The following is a 27750-nucleotide window of genomic DNA, read 5'->3' as shown; positions in this document are numbered from 1 at the left end:
TGGACTAGCTAGCAGATATCCTTTATTACTACTGACAACTTACAGACTAACTGATGGGCCAATCAGGGTAACCAGAGTACATTATGCAATCTCTTCAGGGAAGCAGATTGGATATCTGAAACGGTTTAATTCTGTTGATATCCAGTAGCATAAAGAGCATAGGCCTTTAGTCAGCATTTTCACAATAGTTATAACATTTTGGGCAATTTTACACCAACATACCTTCTGTAAAAAAGAAGAATGCAATGAGATTGAAAAACACAATTTTCATTGTACTGAATGATCTTTAATACTCATTTGACAAAATAACTATCTCTTACAACACAACTTTGATATCTTCTGTGATGTTTCACGACTCAAGGGGTTTTGATACTTTGTTGACGCAAATAGACAAGAACAAGGAGTTAGATTCAGTTTAAGATGGTAACCTTGCATACATACAGCTAAATAAATTGATGGGAACAAGGAGTTAGATTCAGTTTAAGATGGTAACCTGCATACATACAGCTAAATAAATTGTACATTTGTGCGCAATAGCTGTGAATTAATGAATGATCATTGCATTTATAATAATAATAATTTATATAGCACTTTTCTAGACACACTCAATGTAGGGTGGAAATGGCCTCCTTCACCACCACTGTGTACTGTAGCACCCAACCGTAGGCCACGCAGACTGCCATACACTGGCACCAGGCACACATCACACTACACAATGACTACCATACACTGGCACCAGGCACACATCACACTACACAATGACTACCATACACTGGCACCAGGCACACATCACACTACACAATGACTACCATACACTGGCACCAGGCACACATCACACTACACACTGGCTGAACGGCTAAGGAGACAGGGATTGATATCAACCAATTAAAAGGGGGGGGGGGGTGCTTAAATGGCCTTGATGTCCCGAGACCCAATTGGGAATTTGGCCAGGAACGTCAGGGGAACCCCCTACTCTTTGCGATAGGCGCCCTGGGTTCTTTAAGGACCTCGGTTTGATGTCTTATCCGAAGGACGGATGGATGAAATGCTGTTTATTGCTCGCATGGAAAGAAAGGACACCAAGTGATGACGTAACATGTTCAATACAAGCCAATGTACTGCAATGTATGCTGCAGCCAAGTCCTCTTTCCAGTAATAATGTTTCTGTTAGCTTTTTATGTGCACATAGGGAGAGGGGCAAGGCAGGAGAGGAAACACTTGCTCCTCAAATGGGAGTCCATCTGATTGGCTAGTTGTAAGTGCCCCTGTTCTTCAAGAGCTGATTGAGCACACTGGTCTGTTTCAAGGCTCTGAGGTTGGAGATGTCCTCCGCTATCACCGGGATATTATCCCTGTGACCCGCGCTGTCCGTCTCGCTGTCACTGTCTGACAAGGCACACAGGAGGGCATCGTTTTCATAGGTGGGGAAGTAGTACCTGGAAACGGAAAGGTTTTACGTGTTAAAGTGTTGTAAGTGTTTTTATGTTAAAAGTAAGTAGTCTACATGTTAAAATAATAGCTCTACATTCCGAAAGCCATCACTGATATAGATTGTCTGGTCAGTAACATGGGTCTTGAAATAAGTATAATACATTATTATTATTATTATTATTATTATTATTTTTTTTTTTTTAAATAAGGGTTCTCTGTCCTGATTGAATACAGTGGGGAGGGATACCAGAATTTTTATTTTGCGTTTACTACAGAGCAGAGGGACTGAGAGACCAATGTTACTGAGCAAACACTCTATATCAGTGATGACTGTCGGAATGTAGAGCTATTTAACACTTATTTAAACCAAGAAATACCACTTACAGCAACTTATTTTCCAGTGTTTCCCATACATGGCACAGTGCAACCATAGACACGATCAATGTAGGTCTTCAGATGTGCAAGAATATGTATTTACTTGTGCAGAGTGTGTGTATTCATTGAAAATGTATTTGATCACTTTTGTTCTTAGTTGCCTATTATTGCCTAGTTGCCTAGATTATTTCTGGTATGTGACTGTGCTTCAGATTTTCAACATACAATGATATGGAGCCAGGTTGAATTCTAGTTTGAGGAGCAAAAACACGGTCATGTGTGGGGAAATAATCAATGCATCTGTGTCGTATTGACAGGTAGCTGTAGTCCACAGCCTTATTTAATAGGCAACAGAGAACAAAAGTGAATACACACATTCCATGCAGGTAATTTAATAATCTCAAACACCTGAAGACATAAATAGAATTGTGATTGCAGTCAATTGAATAGTCCCATGTACAGGGATGTACTAACAGAGTTAGCCAAGTGGGCAGTAGACAGATGTACAGATTAATAAAGAAAATGTAGAGGCTGTACTGTAAGGAACTTACTGAGGTTGGTCCCACACAGACATATCTGGTAACTTCATGACATGGCCAACATCCATGATGTGACAGAGGACTTCAGCTTTGGATCCAAGCTTCTTCTGGCAGCCATAGCAACGACACTGGTGTATCTCCCGTCGTATGTAGTTAACCAGTTTAATTTGCTGGTAGAACTTCAGATCTGTCAGAGGAGAGAGGCCGACCGGGGGATTCATGACACGTGATGAACCTACATCATTAATTGTTCTTTCATTATCATTTTATTACTCACCGAGATCGGTCTTCAACTTGTGCAGATCAAACCCATGGGTCTCCTGAAATGACAAGTTGAGCAGTAATTAACAACAAGGGAGCACACTCCTGTGTAGTATAATCTCCCCCCTATGCTGACAGTGTGGGAGCAGTGTGAGTCTGTTGCTTTCCAACAGGTTTCAGTATTGATACTTGCTAACAAGCCACATTACTTCTAGGAAAAGTGTGACCCTGAACCCAGAAATAAACATTACCAGGGACTAGTTTCCCTGGTCTGTGTGTTAGAATCAGTGGTGGAAGAAGTACACAGTTCTACTTAAGTAAAAGTAGAAATACCTAGATGAATGAGTACTCGTCCTCCATTCAGATTCTACTTAAGTAAAAGTAGAGACGTATTTGCTATTGAATGTACTTAAGTATCTAAAGTAAAGGTACACATTCTACATGACGTTTGTGTATCCCAGTGCTTGGGAGCGTTCAACCCTTGATGCATTGACCTCTAAAGGTTATGTTAAAGTGGTATGTGGTCCAGTTATGCTGCTCTGATTAAAGGCCGTAGCCTCTGGCAAAAATTAAGATTAGCCACAATAATTTGACTATGCAAAAATAGAAAGCCATGGGTCTCAAAGAGCTTAAACAGTTACCTATTGTTACAAATTAGAGCCGGTCTAGGGGTAGGTAGTCTAACCATCCAAGCTCTAGCCCTAACATTAAGTGTAGAATACAGGAAAAGACAAGGAAACATAAGAACTGGTCTGGTTTTCAATGACAGAGAAATAACAGCAGGGTTAGCTCACCATCTCATGGCCAGCTCAAGTTCATTTTTTTATATAGTTGGTTGATCTGGTGACAAAACACTGGTTTTCTAAACAAACACAGTTCATGGGTGTTCAAAATGAATAGATTTCTGTCTTAAGGTAAACTTAAGGCTTCCTCCATGTACCACAAGCTTCTCTTCTTCTGTGTGTCACTGAGTTCACAGTCCTCCGGAAACACCAGCTGACTTTATTGTTTTTTTAATTCCCACTTCCCAGGGTACACATGTGCACTCATTACCACATATTTCTAAATGAAAACCAGCTTAGACAAAGGGAGACTCAAAGGAAGGAAAATGTAAAATGAAAGTAGAGAAACTCCTATTCCTCTCGTTCCTAACCACCTATATTTATTTTCATTTTAAAATGAACATAGTGACTTTTGGTTGGTAGGGTTTCAAACTCTAGGGGTTTCTCGATTTCTGCAAGTACAAAAGAAATCTATGCAACACATTTTTTAGAGCGCCCACAGCCAAAGACAAAGCTCTTCTGGAAGCAGAGAGGGGTGCGGCACTGCGGGGCACTGCGGACATCGCTTTAATATCTGTGTTTTTCTGTCCCCATACCTCCATGTGAGTGCAGATCTTGTCCATGGTCTCCGACCGCTGCTCACAGAAGAGACACACAGCACACACTGGGTGACTCTGCCAGTCTGACCAGTCACTGAGAAGACAGGAAGACAATTCACACTTTTTAGTGTCTATTCATGACTGTGATTATCATTATATGCAGTAATGTGTTACGACACAGTGTGGTTCGTGTTGCGATCACTCACTCGTCCCCGTCGTCCGCTATGTCGCGGTCGTCCTCCGACTGCACCTCCTCCCACGTCTTGCCGAGCTCCTGGTAGTGAAGTGAAAATGACAATAGGTAATTACAGGGAAATACATATCTGAAGATAAACCATAGCTGCCCCCTCCCTCTGGAAAGCCCTCCCCGGCCAAATACACCCTAGTGTCCTTTAAATCAGCCTCAAAACCCACCTTTTCACTCTTGCTTTTGACCCATAGTTGTAGTTGTTTGTAAATCACCTTTGAGCACTGAGAAAAGCACTACATAAATTCAATGTATTATTATTATTATTATTATTATTATTATTATTACAGGGTTCCCACAGACAATGCCAAATGAAATTAAAGGACTTTTAAGTACTTTTCCAAGCACTATTTTTCATTTTCAAGGATGTCACTCGAAGGATACTATTCACTTTTAACACATTGAGTGCCACGGACGCGTTGTCGTTAGTTCATGCCGACCTTTGAGTGCCCCCGACGCTATATAGCGTTTGTTTGTCGTTTTTATTTTTTATTGGCGATTTGAATTCATATTTCATCAATCGAGCCTCGGGTTAGTGCTGCAGAGTCTCTTTGAGCTCAATTGGGAAGATACCGCCCCCTATCGTCTCTCCCTGTGTAACTGCACCCCATTACTTTACACTGACGAAGGGGGGGTGGCCAGTTTCCTCATTTTACTTTTCCCTCAAGCCAACTGAAGAATCCATTGTGCTCGCCGGCCCGGAAAACGCGTGGATTATGTATTTACAGTACCCAACACTAATCAATAAGCGTGATCGATATTTGGAATGGCGATCAGGAATTGGAATAATCTTTTTGGATAACATCTGATCTCAGGTAAGGAATTTATTTTACCAGTCTTAGGATAATCAGAGCTATTTTCACCTACCGGTATATATAAGTGTTTGCCCTATGCGTGTGTGTGGCTGTGATCGCTGATGAGGAAATGAGAGAATCGATTTTTCAGCCCGCCTCTATAGCGTGCATAAGTACACATATACGATAATCTAGCGTTTATTTGAAAACTATTCATAAATAGGCTGAAAAATGACAACGTGTTTGTGTATGCCAGAATATTCCAGTAAATGCCTTTTATCACGGAATCTATATATTTTCCTTGAAAACGAGGGCTTTTCAAAATGCTATAAAACGGAAATTAACCGATTAAAAAACAATCCGTTTTAGACAATGTTGACTGCAAACAAGTCATTGATAAGCGAGACAGAGATTATGCGTTCACAACGCTATCATTGAAGTGGGTGGTGGCATTTAACCATGCTTCACCATGTTAATGGCCGGCACTGAAAGTGTTAAAAGCAGTTTTTTAACACTTATTTTTCCTTTGATCCCCGTTCTATACACTCCCTGGGTCTCGCTGGCACATCTGCCTATGTTGGAATTGCAATGACGATCGAATCTCGCTAGGTGGCAGTATCGCCTACCTTTTGAACTGGAAACTGGGGATATCACTTGTGTGGTGATCCACTCCGGCTGTTTCTGCCTAAGAGTGGATCACAACATAGCAATCGGTGGAAGATTTGGTGCCTCAGCGCTATTATTTCCCGTATGATAGCCATGCCCAATATACACAAGTAATTGCGATCGCCATGGGATAGACTGGGATTTATTAATTTTGGAATACTTTCTGACTGAGGTAAGGTCTATCTTAGGTAACCTGCTGGTATTTTTTAACGTAAAACATGCTTCTGTACCGATCAGTGTCATAGTTTACCGGACGTAAAACATACTTTTTGTAACAATCGCAGTTTCTAGTTAAAACGACCCCCCCCCCCTTGATGATTTTGTGAAGACACATATGTATATGGTATATACCTTTGATTTGGAAGTATTTGGGGTTTCGGGCGAGCAACCAGAACGATTGGGCATATAGTCCAGTCATTATATGAAAAAACCTAGGACAAATTGCAACAGTAGCAAACTCAACTGATTTTGTATCCTCATTATGTCCTTAGTGAGGGAAAAAAAGTCCCAAGGAATTCCATCATGGGAAAGTTTTGAAAACGACCTATATATATTCATATAAAAAAATGCCTGTTATAACATAGTGGTGAAAATTTTACTTTTAGATATCACTATAAAAACTCACAAGCTGATTACACACACAAAGACAAGAAAAAAAGTCAATCACAACTTCATTGAATTATTCTGTTTACTCATGCAAATCACACATTATCTTATTTGATATGCACCAATTAGCATACACGCCAGAACTAATCAAAGCATTTGATAAAGAAATTTTTTTCTTCTTGGAATATTAGTAGATAGGCTCTGTGGAGCTCAGTCCACGAGGATGAGGCTCAAGGGTTTATGTCCGTGGGGATAGGTCCATGGAGATGGTTTTTTATTATAATAGGCGGAAATTACATATTTGTACAGCATGCAAAACACTACATGATTCTTGCACAAAACTACATGGGCTTAACATAAATTTGGTATGTCTGTATAGGGGAGGCTTGTAGGTACCCATGTAACCCATTTCCATTAACATATATTGAGGTAGAAGGCCAAGGGACCATTTGAAAAATGGTGATGGCCATATTTCCCTCCCCAAAAAATCGTCTTAACTTTGAATAATTAGGTATGTAGCCCCCTTTCCAATGAGGTAACATGACATGGTTGGTCTCATTGGAAACCCGAGGTTGTCTAGAATCAAATGGTATCTTTACTTTTGAGCTACCTCAAAATTTGAACGCGTCACAATCTCTGAAAGACAGTGTCGTCAGTGATCCTGCCAGCAATCAAGTACATTGAAAAAAAACACATTTCCCATGATGGGATTCCTTGGGACTTTTTTTCTCTCACTAAAGACATATTGAGGATACAAAATCAGTTGAGTTTGCTAATGTTGCAATTTGTCCTAGGTTTAGCCTAGTTCTGGCCTATAATGACTGGACTAATAATGCATATAACGCGTCATATCTTGCGATCTATGAAAAAAGACTGGATTATTTAGGAAAGGGGCAATGTTTAGCGTGTAATAGCGCACAAACTACAGTATGTAGAAATTAACTCGTTAGTCACTCTTGGACTATAAACAATGGCTGTCAAATGAGCCATACTATTGTCTCCATAACTATAATACAGAACACATGATGATGGGTCTGCAAACATTGCTAAAATGGTCAATAACGCTGGCGCCATTGAGTAAAGATGGGAAAAAAGCGTGGCGCTCAAAGTTAAGCATCTTCTTGGCCTGCTTGCCAGCTAGAACGTCGCACGCGAAGAAATGAGGAAAAGCAGTTGGAGCGCGCAAGACAGCGACTCATCATATTTGATTAAAACAGAACAAAAAATATTTATTTCTTGATTCAGAACAATTTGATCATGGATGAACAAAACATTCAATGCGAATGGTTGATTTGAATTTCAAGGACTAAGCTCTTACCACGCAACGGCCCACATGTAAGCCCTTTTGAGGACAATTTGCCCACCGGCACTTGGGCGAACTCTAGCGGCTCGGTTGTGCATATTTTTTAATACAATATATGGATCGAATTAAAGCCCTAATTGTTTCCTGTCGATTGCCCTTTCGGGGCGACAACATCCGTTCAGCGGTTCTCGAGTTATATGTTCGGCGTGCACCAAAGCACACGGCTGACTTTCTATTTTTTTCAAATACCACTTCCGACGTCCGAGCCTCTACCTCGAAAATTATTGGACAGGGTTGTAACGAATGAGTGTGGCTTTTAAATGGTACCCCACGTGGGAATTAGCAAATCAGGGATCTAGGTGAAAAGTCACAAGCCAAACCAGGAAGAGAATTCTCGATCGAATGCATTGAAGTCTATGAGAAAATCGTTTTCTGAGCTCTCTCACTTTTGACCAAAACCACTTCTAATCACTCATTTCTTTTTTTTGTATTTTATTTTTTTATTATTTTTTAAACAAACATGACAACACACGATAAGATATACAAGCATTAATTGTCAGAGCACATCCAATGAAATCACATTTTAGTTAATTGTCTTATATAAGATATACCCCTAATACCTGTTATCTAAAAACCTACACACATATGCTCCAGCTCGAACCCCCCCCCCCTCCCGGACCCCACCTTGGGTAGTACCTCCATTATCCCTTGCACCTAACCAGACACTACCATTATAAGCTAGCTTTTATTCTCTCCACCACTTCTAACCACATTGACATTTTGGATTCATTGAGACCCAGAATTCTTGCTGTAGATATTTCTTGATAAATCACATCGAGATATGTAAGAAACCAAACTTTCCGGCACATTTTTTCCGGTTGAAACCAGCGTGATGCGATCAGCTTTTTAGCTACTGTGATACCCGATAAAACCAATCTCTTTAGCTGTGGATTTACTGCAAACTCAAAAACATCATTCAATAGTAATACCGAGGGGTGTACAGGTATATTCCAAGATACGAGTTTTGATAATTGTTGGGTCACATCTTTCCAGAATGTCTTAACTGGTGGGCAGTCCCAATACATGTGCATAAATGTCCCTTCGTCCCCATTTGTACATTGGGAGCATTTGGAGTCTTGTTTAAGACCCATTCTGCACAGTCTTATAGGAGTCAAGTATGTCCTGTGAATATAGTTAAGATTGATTTGTTGATGGTCCGGGTTCCTTGATGTAAGTCGGACATTTGCCCAGGCTCCTTGCCAATCAAAGTCATTTTACAGGTCTGGTATATCCCTCCTCCATCCTAATCACTCATTTCTGAACAGATTTATGAGATTTGGACATGTACTCAGGGCACGAAATTAACTTTTTGACTCACGGGCCAGTGGCGGGTAGATGGGAAAAATCTACCCGCCAAGCATATTTCTTACCAGCCAATTTTTTTTTTAATAAAATATATATATTATATAATCATACTTGTAGTTGTATTATCTGCGAGACATCGCCACCACGCAACAAGTCTAAATGCTCGCAATCTGCAAACAGCTCCACTGTCTGTGTGTATATACTCGAGTAGCCTCCAGCTCCAGCAAGGATTCTCCGGCGCTGCAGCTGGACCCTATACTCGAGTAGCCTCCAGCTCCAGCAAGGATTCTCCGGCGCTGCAGCTGGACCCTATACTCTACATTCAGCATGCCCTCATGCGATGGAAGCCAGGGGCTCGAATACGCATCGAATCAATGTTATAAGACATTGATATCAGGAGCTATCTGTAGCTACTGCTAGCCGGCTAGATAACGTTAAGACAACGCCTCAGTGAACTATTTAGTTTACTTGGTCATTTCGTAGTGAGCTAACGTGAGCTACCTAGCCAACGGAGGTATTATGCACTACTAGACTTGCTGGAGCATTTGTTGATATCAGGAGCTATCAGTAGCTAGCCGGCTAGATAACGTTAGACAATGCCTCATGTATGAAACTAAAAGTGAATAGTTGACTGGGTCATTTTGTAACGGTAGCTAACGTTAGCTCACGGAGGTCCCACTAGAGCAGTCAGTAGACTACCCGACTCGCCCGAGGCAATAGCCTCTGTGTTTACACGGGTTTGGGAGGCGTGTATGCTTTTACCAACCCAGTTGTGTTTCCCGGGTTCCCGTTTTGCGCTCTGATTGGCCACTGACCTACACGCGTACGCCCCCCCTCGCTATAGCCTTTGGGGCGTGAGATATGAAGACAGATTTGCCTGGGTATAGGAAGGAATGCGACAACAACCCAATAATAAACACTCGAAACAGCTATTACCAGACAATTACAACAGCAGTGGTGCCTGCTTCAAATGTCACGTATTATAGGCTATAAGCCTGTGTAGATCTATTCGGAATAATAAACATATGTAGCAAAACATGACACATTGTGATCCTATCTCCGATAGAGCGGCTGGTCGCAGAGACGCGAGTTGAACGAACACAACGGGAGGAGAATGAATGAATGAATGAACCTGATGTAAACAAGACAAAAGTCTTTCTCTGGTCTGCATCCCCTTAACAATTGTGTGTATTGAGCCGTACTGTATTGTACCCATTCTGCAATCTGTTAAATAAAGTTTTCATTCATTCATTCATTCTCCTCCCGATGTGTTCGTTCAACTCACGTCTCTGTGACCAGCCGCTCTATCGGAGATAGGATCACATTGTGTCATGTTTTGCTACATATGTTTATTATTCCGAATAGATCTACACAGGCGTATAGCCTATAATACGTGACATTTGAAGCAGGCACCACTGCTGTTGTAATTGTCTGGTAATGCAAATCCGTCTTCATATCTCACGCCCCAAAGGCTATAGCGAGGGGGGGGGCGTACGCGTGTAGGTCAGTGGCCAATCAGAGCGCAAAACGGGAACCCGGAAACACAACTGGGTTGGTAAAAGCATACACGCGTTTGGGAGGGGCAGGAGGAGGAGGAGCCGAGGCGGAGCAGTGCGCTGCATGTCTGTGTGCTTGAGACAGCGAGTGAGAACTCCGCTAAGAATTGGATCATGTTTTTCGATCGGTTTTCACATGACTATTTCGTTGCCCTCCACATGGCGGACAGACCTCTCAGTCTCACTCGCCAAACGTAAAATCTGCCCGCCAATGGCGGGTGGCGGGCTCTAATTTCGTGCCCTGCATGTACTACAAAAGACTTCAGGCTATGGACCCAGTGTGTTTTCTCAGCCATACCAATTTTTTTGGATATACTACTTCTAGGGGCGACAGTGGCTCAGGAGGTAGAGCAAGCGTCTGGCAATCCGGATGTTCCCGGTTCGATTCCCGCTCCTCCCGGGCAGCGTGTCGATGTGTCCTTGAGCAAGACACTTAACCCCTAATTGCTCCCGATGAACAGGTTGGCACCTTGCATGGTTGCCTCCGCCATTGGTGTGTGAAAGTGTGAGTGAATGGGTAAAATGTGAGTAACAAATTGTAAAGCGCTTTGGATAAAAGCGCTATATAAAAAAGCAGCCATTTACCATTTACTTCTGATATTGCAACTACAGAAATACGTGAGTAACACATTTTTCTATAACTCAAGTTCAGACCTGTTACTCTATTTCATTAGCACTAAAAGTCAATTATCTTTATTGTATCATAAACTTCAGAATGTCATTGTTCAAAAGAGACCAGGCTCATGCATGTGCTATAATATAAAGTATAGTATTTTTGGTTTTCAAAAAAAGTATGCAGTCCTCAAAAACGAAAACTAAAATGGCCACCTTTGGGGGCGCAGGTTAAGAGGTTAAAAGATTGGCTGTTGGAATTCCAGGCCTTGACTTTTTTTTAATAAAAAAAATATCAAGAATTTTAAGCACTTCAAGGACCTTGTGCGAACCCCATTATTATTAGAGCAAAGTTTTGAATACTCCTTAACTCATTCAGCGCCAAACGCGTAATATTACGCGTTTCCTCGCCAACACTTGAGCGCCAAACACGTAATAATACGCTTTTAGATCCTTTGATCCTTTTCCTCTGATCCCCGTTCTAAATCATCATCCGGATCATTCTAGCCACCCCTGGCTCGTTTGCCAACGTTGGAATTGCAATGCCGATCGAATATCACCAGGTGGCAGTATCACCTACCTTTGAACTGGAATGGTTTGGTTTGGATACATGTTTTCCTTTATTTATTTTTTTTTGGTAAGGGCTCCTCCTCCTGCTTGAACAGATATTCACAGCGAGCGCCTTGAAATTCCGTTGCCGAAGCGTATTTCCCATCGAAATGTGTATAGACATATACACTGGTAAATTACCGAACCTAAAACAATGTTATACCGGACATAAAACATGCTTGTCAAACACGATCACAAGTTTTGAGTTAAAATGCACGATGTTTAGCGTGTAATAAACTACAAACTAGAGTGTGTAGAAACAAACTCTTTTTTTCCATGTTGGACTACAAGTAGTGTCTGTCAAATGAGCCACACCATTGTCTCCACAGCTATAATACAGAACACACAGCTCTGCAAACATCGTGAAACACCGCAAAAATGACAATTTTAAGCTGGCATGAAGCGGCAGAGATGGGGACAGTTTATGGCGCTGAATGAGTTAATGGATATTTTACCACACACACAGTTATGAGCATTGCAGACACTGTAGTGAACCGTACCAAATAATTGATGATGTAGAACCGGTCGTATTCTCGGTTGCTGGCGTTTATCCGTCTGTGCTGCTTCTTTCTCATGTGATCTTTCAGAGTCGTCTTGTCTCTGAAGGTCTTCTCACAGTACAGGCACTGCAGCCTGAGAGGAGGAGAGACAAGGAGTCCCTCTGTTGTTACAGTACAGGCACTGGAGACTGAGAGGAGTAGAGACAAGGAGTCCCTCTGTTGTTACAGTAGAGGCATGGAGACAGAGGAGGAGAGACAAGAGTCCCTCTGTTGTTACAGTACAGGCACTGGAGACTGAGAGACAAGGAGTCCCTTTGTTGTTACAGTACAGGCACTGCAGCCTGAGAGGAGAGACAAGGAGTCCCTCTGTTGTTACAGTACAGGCACTGCAGCCTGAGAGGAGAGACAAGGAGTCCCTCTGTTGTTACAGTACAGGCACTGCAGCCTGAGAGGAGAGACAAGGAGTCCCTCTGTTGTTTCATCAGCAAATAAACTGCTAGTATAGGATGTTGGTGAAAGTCGGAGGTGAATTTCACACGCCTTTTGTAAGCTAAATGGAACAATTGAACATGAGCGCATGAACACCTTATGCCATTATCTGCACTACAGTCAACCCTGTAGAGATACAATATTCCACCACAGTGTTTCAAATAAGTATAATGAACATACTTCAGGGGTTCTTACCCGTCTAATTTACTCTGTAGTGTGTCCAGGAACTCATTGCAGTTAACGATGTTGTCAGGCAGCCCGATGCTGAAAGAATGCTCCCTGGCCATGTGGTTAAGCAGTGACGACCTGTAGACGTTTTGAACACAGTTAGTGAGGGCAACACACGTTAAGACTCACTCAAGGTCAAAGTAATCTTCTTGAATGAAGAAAATCTTTTTTTTATCCACTTTTTCTCCCATTTTCAATTTTTCTCCCATCCCAATTTCATATCATCCAATTCATCCCTCCCCTGTCTCGAACACTGTTTTTTATTTTTTTTTTAAACACACATATAAACAAACATGACAACACACGATAAGATACACAAGCATTAATACACAGTGTATATCCAACAAAATTACCATTTATACCAATGTCTTATACAGGATATACCCCTAATACCTGTTATCTAAAAACCTACACACATATGCTCCAGCTCGAACCCCCCCCTCCCGGACCCCTCTTTGGATAGTACCTCCATTATCCCTCGCTCCTAACCAGACACTACCATTATAAGCTAGCTTTTATTCTCTCCACCACTTCTAACCACATTGTCATTTTGGATTCATTGAGACCCAGAATTCTTGCTGTAGATATTTCTTGATAAATCACATCGAGATATGTAAGAAACCAAACTTTCCGGCACATTTTTTCCGGTTGAAACCAGCGTGATGCTATCAGCTTTTTAGCTACTGTGATACCCGATAAAACCAATCTCTTTAGCTGTGGATGTACTGCAAACTCAAAAACATAATTCAATAGTAATACAGAGGGGTGTACAGGTATATTCCAAGATACGAGTTTTGATAATTGTTGGGTCACATCTTTCCAGAATATCTTAACTGGTGGGCAGTCCCAATACATGTGCATAAATGTCCCTTCGTCCCCATTTGTACATTGGGAGCATTTGGAGTCTTGTTTAAGACCCATTCTGTTCAGTCTTATAGGAGTCAAGTATGTCCTGTGAATATAGTTAAGATTGATTTGTTGACGGTCCGGGTTCCATGATGTAAGTCGGACATTTGCCCAGGCTCCTTGCCAATCAAAGTCGAACACTGTTTCTTGCCTCCCACAAGCCGGCTGCAATGTGGACGAAGCCATACATTACACAAGTCCCCTCCGATACTCGAGGTAGCAGCCGTCGCATCTTTTCACCTGCGCTGCGCGATCTTTCAGCGTCAGGGGTCTGCGCTTTGGAGGGACGCCGCCCCGATCGCTTCCTGATTCTACTGCGCAGGCACACCAACCGGCCTGTAGGAGTCGCTGTCCACAACGTCCGATCCCCACCCATCAGTTTTCCCACCCTCTAATACTGCCAATTGTATTAGTACGGACGACCAGCCAAACTGAAAACAATGTGGAGAGCTGGGCTCGAACCCAGCGTCTCCAACATTGGTGGTGAGTGCCTTGCCCACTGCACCACCTAGCCGCCCAAATGAAGAAAATCTTCAAATACAAATAAATAAATAAATATTACAAGAAAGTGTGGTCCAATACCTGTTTCCAGTAAACTCGTCATTGCAGAACATACAGGTCCTCTGAAAGCTGTCGTCATCCCTCTCTCTCTGCTGCTGCTCCAGGATCCGCTCCTGTGGACAGAGAGACATTAAAAACAAAGAGATGCGTACAAGCCGCTAGAAATCAGGGCGGGAAATGAACACCGGCAATGATTAACAAATGATTTTGGCTGTGCCTGGGTAATTACAGTGTCTTTATTCTTCCATGTAGGTACGTTATCAAACTATGACTGGTGAAGTAACAAATGCAGTCATTTCTATCGACAAGCTACTGTGGAAGGGTGGGTGAAAGGGTTATGTTTTCGCCCCCTGCTTAGAATGGAAGCCCAGGTGCTTTGAGACTGAAAACACTCACCAGCCTTTTCTGTTGGAGATGTTCTCTTAGGGTTCTGTCTTCTGGCAGGGCATCGCAGAGGAGATAGTAATACTCCTGTTTTTCTACAACCAAAATAACTGGTCAGTAAAGTCTACATTTTTAAGCGGAAGCCCTAAACAATAGTTAATTTGAAAGCTGTCTTTAGTGAAGTCCCACTCACCGACTGGGCCATTGGAGTTCGTTTTGATCACGCTACAGAAATCTGTAAGAGGTTGTTCTAAGAATCTGCCCTTCCAGTACTGCATGTACCTGAGAGAGAGAAAAAACAGGGACATCAGTGTGGCCTGTCAATATCTGGTCACAGTTAACTCTGTATGATAACGTGTACAATAGTGCTGTATACAGTCTATACCCTCTATATATATATATTTACAGCATATATATATATATATATATATATATATACATCTGAATATACCTGAATATCATCCTTCTATATACCTACTTATCCACCTGCATATAACCCATATAACTCTGTATGATAGCATGTACAATAATGCTGTATATTCCATATATATATATTTATTCTTACCGTATATCTATCCACATCTGTCTGTAGTACATACATGCACATAATCATTTTACATATCTGTAGATACTATATCTAGGCCTATATCTGTACATATCCCTTACCTACTCTTACTAGTCACGCTGCTGGCCAGTATGACTACTACCATATTGTCTTTATACCTGTATCACTGTACTTATATTACAACTCTGTCCACATCTGATTCAGTGATTAGCACTACACTCAGTACTAGTACTCATTTATATATTTATACCCAGTTTAATCACCTGTACATTGTACATTACTATTGCACTTTACTGTTACATTTGCACTCTGGTATTGTATCACAAACAGTACTGTAATTGCAAATCTGGTATGTCATAAATGTATAGATGTAGCAGTACTGTCTATCTGTATGCCATGTATGTCATATATGTTACGATGAATTGAAAATGGGGGACCCTGATGTAAACAAGACGAAAGTCTTTCTCTGGTCTGCATCCCCTTAACAATTGTATGTATTGAGCTGTACTGTACTGTACCCATTCTGCAATCTGTTAATAAAGTTTTCAATCAATCAATCAATGGTTGGATGCCAAACTTATTTTCGTTACAACTGTACAATGACAATAACTTTTAATCGAATCTAATCTAAATTCTGTGTCTACACAACGTGTAGTCTGTTGTTACAGTCCAGTAGTCCACACACAGGGACTTAAACAAGGGGCCTTACTTTGTGAACTCCGCTATAAGCTTGACATCGGAAATGACCAGCTTGTGCTCCAGAACCAGGTGCTTCAGAAGACGGTTTTTGTCAGACAGAGGGGCAGACTCTGAGCACAGCACACAGACCACCACCTCTACACAGAGAGAGGAGGAACTGGAATCACTGCTGTTGACGGGCTCCTCTGGAAAACACAGGGGCTCCAGTATACTGTCCTGTTCATCTGTCAAGAGAAAACAGGTCGTCTCTTTGACACTGTGCTTGCACACACACAACTAACACACTGCACACAACATAGTAGTAGAAGGTTTCCAGTTTCCACCGACAGACACAGAGGGCTATTACAAAAGAGACCGTAAGTAGGGAGGGAGAGACAGGGCAAACTGGTGTAATAAGGTAATAACGTGTAATTTTGGATGACAAAAAAGTTCAAATTGCTAGAGAGCTGCTAGCAGCAGCCGAGCATTGAAGCAAATCACATACATCTACTTTTGCTGGGGTTAGTGAACACTGTAACGACATTATCATGTCTATAGAGAAGCTATTTTGATAGAAACATCGCTGAAACAATATCTGAGAACACCTAACGTTAGTAATACAAATAAAAATACCACGTACCACGATTACGCCTCATGCACGTCGCCATCTTGTATGTCATGTGATCAAAACAGCTGATAACTGGCCAATAAAACGTTACCAAAATATACTTGTTAGTTACGGACATCGGCCACTAGGTGGTAGAAACGCCACACTGACTGGTGGAAGATTTGTTTTCTCTACCTTCTATATTTACACCACTACTAATCTTTCCATTCGAATTTCAATAAAAGATCAGTCAGTGTATTTTGTTTAACTCATGTCTGTATATACCGACACATCAAACATTAATCAAATCTAAATCCATGATATAGCTAGTCTAGTTAACCAGTTCCATTATATTGATATGATTAGTAGAACATCTGGATGCCATGCATTTCAAATGAAAAGTTAGTTAGTTTATTCCCACCTTTCTCTCTCTCTCTTTCTCTCTATTCAATTCAGTACGATTTTCTGACCAGCCCCCTATGACGGCTTCTCAGTTACAGTCGGTGACAATATTGTCACAAGGAAAGATGAAATTACCTACCTGGGTTCCATCCTAGAGGATAATCTTTCCTGTGACAAAATGGCATCCAATGTAATAAAAAAAAGTCAACCAACAAACTCGATTCTTGTACCGGATCTCCTCTCTGGTAAACAAGAATACCCTGAAGACTCTGGCAGGAGCACTCATTCAAGGGTACTACAACTATGCTTGCACCTCATGGTACCAAAGCACCTCAAAGGCACTAAAAACAAAATTACAAACATCTCAAAACAAACTGGTCAGACTACTGCTTGACCTGACTCCTAGAACCCACCTCACCCCTGCCCACTTTGACAACCTAGGATGGCTTAGAGTAGACGACAGAGTACAGCAACTTGCAATGGGCCTGGTCTACAAGATACACTACACGACCAAGGTACCCATGTACATGTCAAAATACTTCCCAAAGGTCAGTGAATACCACGATCACAACACCAGAGGGAGCTCCACAAATCATGTTAAACCCAGATTCGGCTCAAACAAGGGACTAAACACGTTTAGCAATTATGCCACATCAATGTGGAACGCCCTACCCAAAGCTGTAAAGGAATGTGAATCACTACCCACTTTCAAAAACACTCTCAAAGAACACCTACGGGAGACTGCAATTCGAAACTGGCCCCTGCAAATGTCCTAACCCAACCCCCTCCAATGTACAGTAAATGACCAAGTGTACAGTGTAGTGTCCCCCACCCACCCCCTACCCAACCCCCCACCCCACCCACCCAACCACCTCCAATGTACAAAATCCATCTCAACCTTAAAAAAAATCACTGAAACAGGAACTGCTCAAATCATATCTCTAAATAGAATCCATACTTAGGAATATTAATTGTCTGTTTTTATGTATCTATGTTGTATGTATGTTAGTAGGTAGGTGTGTAAGTGTATGTTTTTGTTTGTTTATTTGTGATCAGGCTCCCTCCAAAAGCTTCTTGGGAGACCTGGCACACGTACACAATCTCGACGATAATGTTTTTCACATGAAGATATGTATATGTAATATATATTGTGTGTGTGTGTGTGTGTGTGAATAAATTCATTCATTCATTAATTCATTCATCCATTCAGAGAGAACCCTAGATAGGCCTATTACAGTATATATTTTTTAACTTATTTCGAGAAGTGCCAAGTCAAATTAGTTTACTGCACTGGCAGATTATTTGACTTGTTTTAAGCACATAATTTGCTTAGCACTTTTTTTTTTTTTTTTTTTTTTTTTTTTTTAAACATAACATAAAATTAGACACACAAGCATAAAAGTAAACATCCAATGAAATCACCATTTCACCATCGTTTTTATTTCTTATGTTTGTCAGACCATTATCACAGTGTGGAGTTCTCACTCCTGATTGGATAAAGTGGGAACAGAATGCCAGGAAAAGGCTTTTTCTGTTTACTGCAGAGTGGAGGGACTGGAAGACTCATGTTACTGACCAAAAGAACAATACTTACAGTACCTTTAATGTCAATTAATATAGTTGAAAAAAAGAAATAGTTCTGAAGGTAAATTAAATAATATCGACTCAAAATAAAATGAAATCAAATAAAGCAAAAAGAAAAAGGAAAAATGTAATTGTAACTGAGGGGTACAATTCCCTGACTGTATTAATCAAGTATTGGTATCATTAAACCACTACCGTCTTATGTACATTACTGGCCATACCGTACACAAGTATATGATGAGAACTCCTCCACAATGATACGGTTTCCACACAAATACTCGTTTAGAATAATATTTATTAGCAGCAAAGGATATTATATTACATTACTAGATGCGCTTATAAGGCAAAGGAATTATGCATAGGCAAATCAATAATGAATATTAGGAATTATCTATGGTACTCTGGGGAGGGGGGTTACTACCGGTTGTAAGCCAGCAGGGGGAGGCAATGCTCTATGCAAAGTCAATGGGTCCACGGACGATATTACTCCCTGTGTCAGCGGACGGGAGGCAGCTGCTATACTCTCAGTGTGCGGGCGGCACAGGTGTAAGCCGGTCAGCCTCTGCTCCAACAGAGACGGGCTCGAGTGATGTCCTCACGGGCATGTGTAGATCCCACAGAGCAGCGGGGTAGACGGTTCTCTGCTCCAGCAGCCACAGTCAAAGCAATGAAGAATAATAATAATCCTGCCGGAAAGGGCTCTGCTGTCGCCGGTGTAAATCCTCCGGTGCGCGGTGGTTCACAGTTGAACTTGACGTTACTATCTGTAACTGAGGGGTACAATTCCCTGACTGTATTACTAGATATGATACTTACTACCACTACCTTTGTACTTAATATTCGGCCACCCAGTACTCGGCATAAATATATTATGATGAACACTGTCACGTAGATGAAACGGATCCAACACAAATGTACGAATTAGAAATAGGTCTTTATTTCTACACAGCGATGGTGTGTAGAGCAAGCACTTAATCAAATCAATCACATTTATGAATGGGAATTAGTATGCACTTTTATGGCAAGAGTATTCGTCGGTATATCAATAGAGAATGTCCAATCTCTGAAGGCGCAGGTGGTACATATACGACCTGGAATAGTTTAAGGAATAACAGCAATGATACTTTAATGATTATAGACTGGACACACTAGGGGGGGGGTTAATCCGGTCGCTTGTAAGCCGACAGGAGTAGGAAGGGGGGGGGGGTAGAATCCGGCTGCCTCATCCGGCCAAGGGTATCCCAGGTGAACCCACTGTAGTGCCGTTCAATGCGCCGGCGATCCTTGGACCACAGATGAAAGCAGATGGACTCTTTGTGGGCCGGCGTCCTCCGGTCCACGGAGGAGAGACGTGAAGCGACCTCGTCTTGCAGAGCGTCTCCTCACCTTGCGTCCTCTCCAGGGGGGGGGTTCCAACACACGGCAGTGTCGGGGGTCTTTATCCATGGAATAATCAACGTATACAAAGCATAATCCGTGCCTGGGAAGGCGGGCTGTCGTCGGTAGAATAATCCGGTATACAGGTCCACTCGCTCGTCGGCTCTGGGGCTCCTCGGGTGCAGCTTCACGTGGGGTCAACCACCCTGGATAAGCAGCCAGTTCTCTGCCCGAAACGATGGGGTACTGACTACGGTAGTATTCTCACCGCACGAAGCACTATATATTAACAGACTATTATTAGCTTAATAGACTACGTCCAACTCGACGATATAGTGCCAAATATGACTATTCAAATATTAATATACACGATGTCTCAATACCGATGGTAAGCCGAACTTGGCCTTACTCCCACACGTGGCGTCGCGGGGAGGCTTTACGTCTGTGACTCTATTGGAGGGTAAGAAACTGGACTGAAAAGGAAGTCCTACTTTAGTAGCGCAGTATATATACGCACTATGAACAAATAGTCCCATCAGTGGTGCGGTAGCCAGATTCCTACGCGGAACTAGGACTTGTTCGTACATGTTGAGCGGTACGTTTGAACTGGGTCTGAGGGGTATGGCAGCCTGGCACCAAGGTCTCGACCAATAGTAGAATGGAGACTATTATGGGATGTTCAGTAGGCTAGAATGGATATTCAATGCATATTGTACAAGGAATATACAAGGGATATCAAGGAATATTAGAGAATATACAAATACAATTAAATATATATATATAATAAATATATATATTCGGTTTAATCTGGCCCTTCACAACAGCCACCCCCTGATTGGTCCCAGACCTAATCAGTTAAACAGAGACAGATTAATCGCGTTGTCTATTTACACATAAGGGTTTGCTGTAGGGGTCAGTCAACTTCACAAAGTCATAGGGTTATAGGGTCATGGTCATCATCGATTGTGTCTGGGAGTCGGGGCAGTTCTATGAGCCTCGCCACGGGACGGGTGTAAGTGCGACCCTGGACGAGCACTTCAGCTGCTCGGACCTTGCCGTCGGCACCGGTGATCACTTTGCTTACGCGGCCGGCCGGCCACATAGCTCTGGGCAGTGATTGATCAATAATCATGACGACTGTTCCTTCTGTCAAATTGTCTCTCTCCTTTACCCACTTCTGGCGGGTCTGTAGAGACGGTAGGTAGTGCAGTAGGAAACTGCTCCAAAACTTGTCGGCTAATACTTGGCTGTACCTCCACATTCGTCGGCCGTTCGCTTCTTCAGGCCGGTACATTGTCTGGGGTAATGCAGGATCTAGCCGCCCCATCAGGAGTGTGTTGGGGTCTGCGGAGATAACAGTGCTCAATCCACAGAACACAGGCTTCTTATTCTCAGCCTCCTCCTGACTGGCTTCCCTCGGGATAGGCGTGGGCCACTCTCCTTCCGGGAGCTTTAGGAATGCTGGGCCGTCACTGTAGACATTGCGACGGGTGAGGTCATCCAGGGGCATCCCCCGGGTGATGACGTCAGCTGGGTTCTGTTTTGTATCAACGTAGCGCCACTCTGTTTCTCCGGTTAACTCTTCGGTTAAGTCTTGAATCTCGGTGACTCTGACTCCCACGAAGACTTTGTACTTGCATGAGTCCGATTTGATCCAGGCGAGTACTGTCGTGGAATCTGACCACAGGATTGTTCTAGACACCGGTATGGTGAGCTCACGTTGGATGAGCGTGGCTAGGTGCGCTCCGGCTAGGGCTGCGCAGAGCTCTAGACGTGGGATAGATTGTTGCTTGCGTGGGGCTATTCTCGAGCGGGCGAGGACAAATGCTGTGTAGATCTCTCCCCCCTTTTCTTGGGCCCGCAAGTAGGCTACTGATCCGTATGCAACCTCTGAGGCGTCACTGAAGACGTGTAAGTCCATTTTACATGTCTCTGGCCTCACCGTGGGTGGGAAGTAGCTTCGGCGCATATTAACGCCTGGGAGTGAGTGGAGCTCCATCTCCCACTCTCTCCAGGTGGATGCAAGGTGTGCGGGAATGGGGTCGTCCCAGCCCTGGTCCTTGTCCCACAATGCTCGTACAATCATTTTTGCCCTGGTGGTGTACGGTAGAATACATCCTAGCGGGTCATATTGTCGGGCGAGTGTTGTGTACACACTCCGTCTGGTGGTCGGCGCCGCCGCCGGCCTTCCCTGCTCCGTAGTCAGGGGCTTGTGTCTGTAGTGAAGCGAATCTGTTTTGAATCGCCACACCAATCCCAGGGTCATCTCCTGGGCTTCTCCCGGGATTGTAGCCATCCAGGTCTCGCTGCTGGCTGCCTTGTCCTCGGAGGAGAGGCTGCGCAGTACTTGCGGATCGCTGCTGGCCCACTGCCTGAGATCAAAGCCGCCTTTGATCAATGAGGCGCGGAGTTTAATCAGGAGAGCCTCGGCTTCTTCCTGGGTTGAAAGGCTTTGTAGACAGTTGTCTACGTAGAAGCTGTTCTTTACGCTGTGTCGGACCTCTTCGTCCGCTGCTGGGTCCTCTGCTACATGTTTCTGTAGTGCAAATGTAGCACAGCAGGGGCTGCACGTCGTTCCGAAGGGGAGGACTTCCCATTGGTAGATGGCTGGGTGCTCATCTCCTGGCTTCTCTCTCCATAGGAACCGTAACAGGGGCTTGTCCTCCTCTACTAATCTCACCTGCAGGAACATTCCTTTAATGTCCCCGCTGATGGCCACCTTTTCCTGGCGGAAGCGGAGTAGAACGCCGAGTAGGGAGGGGCCGAGTGTGGGACCGGGCAGTAACTCTTTATTCAGATTTTGGGATCCGATCTGGTAGCTGCAGTTAAATACTATGCGGTCTTTACCGTTGTGATGGACCTTGTGGTGAGGCACGTACCACGATTCAGTGGTCTGGTCAGCCTCTTTAATGTCCATCTTTGTGACGTGTCCCGCTGTGATGAGCTTCTCAATCTCAGCGCGGTATACACTCTCTTGGGCGGGGTTCTTGGCTAAGCGCCGCTCCGTGTTCAGCAGGTACCGTTCTGTGGCGTCTGTCTTGGCGTGGAAAGTAGGCATTCCTTCTCGCCGCAGGAGTGGCGTGGCGTATCTCAACACGCCGTTGACCGGGACTCTCTTGGTCCCTGTCTCGAGGAGGTGAATGGCGTAAATGTCATCTTTAGAGCGAATGTCTTTCTTTCCGTTCTTAAAGGGCATTTGTTCCAAGGTCCATAACCGCTCTACGTGTTGCAGGAGTGCGGTTTCTCCCTCTGTGACTCGGGAGTGGAGACATCTAGTGGCTGTACTTCGGTTGAGAGATTTGGCGAGCGGGCCTTGGAGAGTCCATCCCAAACGGGTCTCGACTGCTGCAGGACAGCCTCGGGGTCCGGTATGAACCCGGTCTATCGGGACAATGAGGTCTGCATGGTCGGAGCCTATCAACAGGGTCGGCATAGCATTGTCTATGAGCGGGATCGGTAACTTGCGCAGATGTGCATATTTCTCCATCAGCTTGGCGACGGGGTATGTGTACCGCGACAGTCCTATTTCTTGGCTGGTGAAAGCGTCTGTAATCTGGTACCGTCGCTCAGGCTGGCCGCTTGCTGCGATAGAGAATGAGACATTCTCGCCCTTTATCGTCTTCAAATCTCGTCTTATTGTCCGAATTGTCATTTGGGTTTCGCTTCCCCGCAGCCCTAGCTGGGCCGCAGCGGAGGCGAGCAGAAGGGTCTTCTCGGACCCGTCATCGAGGACGGCGTAAGTGTCCAGGACTTTATTCTGGTAGCTTAGTGTCACACGCACTACTTTTAGGAGTACTCGGGCTCCACTGCTGCTGGCGGGATCGATGTACATGACGCTCGCTTTGCTGCTGGATGGTGCGGGTGAAGGGCGCCGTCTGTTACTGTCGTGAAGTATGTCCAGATGGGCTCCATCGCACTTGGTGCACCTTTTCTTTAAGCGGCATTCGGCTGCCATGTGTGAGCGCGCACAGCGAAAACAGAGCTTGTTGGACTTTATCCATTGACTTGCTTCCTCCGCGTTCAGCTTGGGGAAGGAGTCACATTGCGCTAGCCAGTGTTCTTTCTCACAGTAGGGGCACACTATCTTCCACTTCTCCGTTCTGGAGGGGGTACTGTGGCTCCTGCTGCTCGGTACTGACTCCGATTGGTGCATCACAGTCACCGATCTTCTTCCATCATTTAGTCGTCTGGTTCCTTCTCTGGAGCCAGGGGTGCTCCGTCCGAATGTATCTAGCCGTAGGCTGCTGACTTCTCTCGCCAGGAAGTCTGCTAGATCGAGGAGGTTCGGTTCGGGGCCATTCGGGTCTCGGTGGTCTCTCTGCCGCCTAAAACGCTCCTGTCGAGCGGGCGGCAGCTTCTCCAAGATCCTTTCCACATTTGAGTTGGCGTAAAGTTCATGCCTCCCCTTCTCTCTCTGCGCTCCCAACATCCCTACCAGGGACTGCACTCTGATGGACAGGTCGTCCAGTGCTCGATTGTCTATTGCTGGGGGTAAGCGGTCGATGTGTCGGATCTCCTGGATCACGTAATCCCATATGCGCCCATACCTCTGGTCCAATGCTACCAGCGCTGCTGTGTATGGGGTGGTGGAAGTCGCGTAGGCGAGCGCTATATTATGTGCGCGGGGTACCTTTAAGTGCTTCAGTAGGATGGCGTATTTGTGGCGTTCATCCAATACATCCACCAACATGGTCTCCAGACACATGCGGAGTTCTGTATACTGGGCCCGGTTCTCTTGGGTGAAGTCGGGTACCATAGGCGTGCCAATGTATGACGCTGACTGTGGATACATCGGCGAGCGTTGGGGGAGAGGCCTCCTAGGCGAGTCTCCTCCCGCTCCTTGGTATGGGCTGGTACCGGCAGTGTACCATGGCCCGCTTGTCCAGGTGCTGTTCCTCGGTGCGGGTTGTGCGTCGTGCTCACCCGTGTATAGAGTCGGGGGTCTGTAGCGCAGCTCCGCGGGAGTATAGCCTGGGCTGTACCGGACCTCCTGGTCCGGTAGAGTACTGTGCTGTCGTCGGGCGTGGTTCTCCTCCTCTTCCTCTTCGTCTTCAGTTAGGTCATCCAGTGCTTGTAGTCTCTGGTTTAGCCTCTCCACAGGATATGCTGCTCCTTCCCGGTTGCTAGGTCTCGCTTGGACCGGTGGGGGGAGGTGGTCTGTGGGGGGTATAGACCTCGTCTGTTGGTCAAGTTCAGGGTTGTTTACTCGGCTAGGGGATACCGCCCTGGAGGTGTGTCTAGACGAGTTCCTGGAGCCTCTGGCGGAGGGAGAGGGTGTTGTCCGTCTGATCAGCTGTTCTATTAGTTGCGCTTGCTGTCTGTCGCGCTCTGCGTCCCGTAGAGCACCAGCAGCTGCTCGCTGGCTGTCTGCTCGGTCTCGGGCCACATTCTCTTCCCTCTGAATGCGTCTTATTTCTAGACGTATATGCTCTTCTTCGCTCCGCTGCTGGATCTGCAGTCGGTCGCGTTCAGCAGCGGCGTTCAGGCTGATGAGGAAGGCCTGCTGTAGGGTCCTCTCTGCCTCGCTGGGAGAAGGCGGTTGTATAGGGGAGCCTTCCCTCGGGGTACTCCTTGCGGAGCCTTGGAGCTCTATCTCCACGGTGCTCTCCCCGTCTTCTTCCGTGCCGAGTTCTGTCTCGGTAGCGTTGTATTCCTCCCGGGACTCATCGGGGACTACTTCTTCAGTACTGGCGGGGTGTGAAGTCATGTCTGGTTCCCACTGGTCCCCACCGTGAACTTGGTCAGTTACATTAGAACCCGTAGGGGCCTCTATGGTCGGGGTAGTCTGGGCGTTGGGGTTAGACATACTTTTACTTTCTAGTTTTACTGCGTTTACTGTTAGTAGAAGACTAGGTTGTTGACTGACAGCGTAAGCCTCTAAGTACTGAGGGAGCCGTCGTTCGCGCTGCGGGCGTTGGTTAGGAGGATCGTTTCGTGGAGTGTTCATCATAGGCCATTTCAATATTAATAACACTATATTAATATTACACTAATTACCATCCGGTTCGAAGGACCAATTGTAACTGAGGGGTACAATTCCCTGACTGTATTACTAGATATGATACTTACTACCACTACCTTTGTACTTAATATTCGGCCACCCAGTACTCGGCATAAATATATTATGATGAACACTGTCACGTAGATGAAACGGATCCAACACAAATGTACAAATTAGAAATAGGTCTTTATTTCTACACAGCGATGGTGTGTAGAGCAAGCACTTAATCAAATCAATCACATTTATGAATGGGAATTAGTATGCACTTTTATGGCAAGAGTATTCGTCGGTATATCAATAGAGAATGTCCAATCTCTGAAGGCGCAGGTGGTACATATACGACCTGGAATAGTTTAAGGAATAACAGCAATGATACTTTAATGATTATAGACTGGACACACTAGGGGGGGGGTTAATCCGGTCGCTTGTAAGCCGACAGGAGTAGGAAGGGGGGGGGGGTAGAATCCGGCTGCCTCATCCGGCCAAGGGTATCCCAGGTGAACCCACTGTAGTGCCGTTCAATGCGCCGGCGATCCTTGGACCACAGATGAAAGCAGATGGACTCTTTGTGGGCCGGCGTCCTCCGGTCCGCGGAGGAGAGACGTGAAGCGACCTCGTCTTGCAGAGCGTCTCCTCACCTTGCGTCCTCTCCAGGGGGGGGGGTTCCAACACACGGCAGTGTCGGGGGTCTTTATCCATGGAATAATCAACGTATACAAAGCATAATCCGTGCCTGGGAAGGCGGGCTGTCGTCGGTAGAATAATCCGGTATACAGGTCCACTCGCTCGTCGGCTCTGGGGCTCCTCGGGTGCAGCTTCACGTGGGGTCAACCACCCTGGATAAGCAGCCAGTTCTCTGCCCGAAACGATGGGGTACTGACTACGGTAGTATTCTCACCGCACAAAGCACTATATATTAACAGACTATTATTAGCTTAATAGACTACGTCCAACTCGACGATATAGTGCCAAATATGACTATTCAAATATTAATATACACGATGTCTCAATACCGATGGTAAGCCGAACTTGGCCTTACTCCCACACGTGGCGTCGCGGGGAGGCTTTACGTCTGTGACTCTATTGGAGGGTAAGAAACTGGACTGAAAAGGAAGTCCTACTTTAGTAGCGCAGTATATATACGCACTATGAACAAATAGTCCCATCAGTGGTGCGGTAGCCAGATTCCTATGCGGAACTAGGACTTGTTCGTACATGTTGAGCGGTACGTTTGAACTGGGTCTGAGGGGTATGGCAGCCTGGCACCAAGGTCTCGACCAATAGTAGAATGGAGACTATTATGGGATGTTCAGTAGGCTAGAATGGATATTCAATGCATATTGTACAAGGAATATACAAGGGATATCAAGGAATATTAGAGAATATACAAATACAATTAAATATATATATATAATAAATATATATATTCGGTTTAATCTGGCCCTTCACAACACTATCCTTATTCGCACGCGGCTATAAGTGCTCTATTTAGACGCACAATTACTCACTCCACGTGGTCTTTGACTCGTAATGAAGGCTTTTACTAGCAAGGAGCGAACGATACGTTGAACAAACGTATTAGGATAACACGACTCTATTTTGGGGCAATACGAGCCCTACTGCACCGCACGTTGCATAGTGGGTGAGGCGTCACTTGGGTAACTGAACAAGACTGAACTCCAACTCGAACTGAAAGGGAAGTCCTGTATTCGCCTGCGCCATA

General features: G+C 44.6%; 1 protein-coding gene across 2 annotated transcripts; it reads right to left on the bottom strand.

Moving 5' to 3' along the window:
* Nucleotides 1-279: 279 nt before the first annotated feature.
* znf277 (zinc finger protein 277) lies at nt 280-17326 on the bottom strand. Of its 2 annotated transcripts, none has more exons than XM_084334362.1 (12): nt 17205-17326; nt 16088-16301; nt 15007-15095; nt 14826-14908; nt 14451-14542; nt 12930-13040; nt 12246-12378; nt 4194-4261; nt 3985-4081; nt 2623-2665; nt 2358-2532; nt 280-1436 (listed from the first exon to the last, which is right to left on the bottom strand). In XM_084334362.1, the coding sequence occupies exons 1-12, from the start codon at nt 17248-17250 to the stop codon at nt 1250-1252; spliced, it is 1338 nt and encodes a 445-aa protein (XP_084190488.1). In that variant the 5' UTR covers nt 17251-17326; the 3' UTR covers nt 280-1249. The 2 variants fall into 2 exon arrangements, with proteins under 2 accessions (XP_084190488.1, XP_084190489.1); XM_084334363.1 differs by lacking the exon at nt 17205-17326 and adding an exon at nt 16697-16718.
* Between the last annotated feature and the right edge of the window lie 10424 nt (nt 17327-27750).

Source organism: Notolepis coatsorum, assembly GCF_963971535.1.
Source record: "Notolepis coatsorum genome assembly, chromosome: 18".
Taxonomy (NCBI): domain Eukaryota; kingdom Metazoa; phylum Chordata; class Actinopteri; order Aulopiformes; family Paralepididae; genus Notolepis; species Notolepis coatsorum.
This window is presented reverse-complemented; position numbering and strand designations above follow the sequence as displayed.

Bases quoted from the DNA above. Each gene is read 5' to 3' on its own strand.
- znf277 (XM_084334362.1), bottom strand. From the start codon at position 17,250: ATGCCATTTTGTCACAGGAAAGATTATCCTCTAGGATGGAACCCAG. The intron at 15,096-16,087 runs GTAAGGCCCCTT...TCTCTCTCTCAG, and splicing joins CTTATAGCGGAGTTCACAAA to GTACATGCAGTACTGGAAGG. The intron at 14,909-15,006 runs GTGAGTGGGACT...TTTTGGTTGTAG, and splicing joins GAACTCCAATGGCCCAGTCG to AAAAACAGGAGTATTACTAT.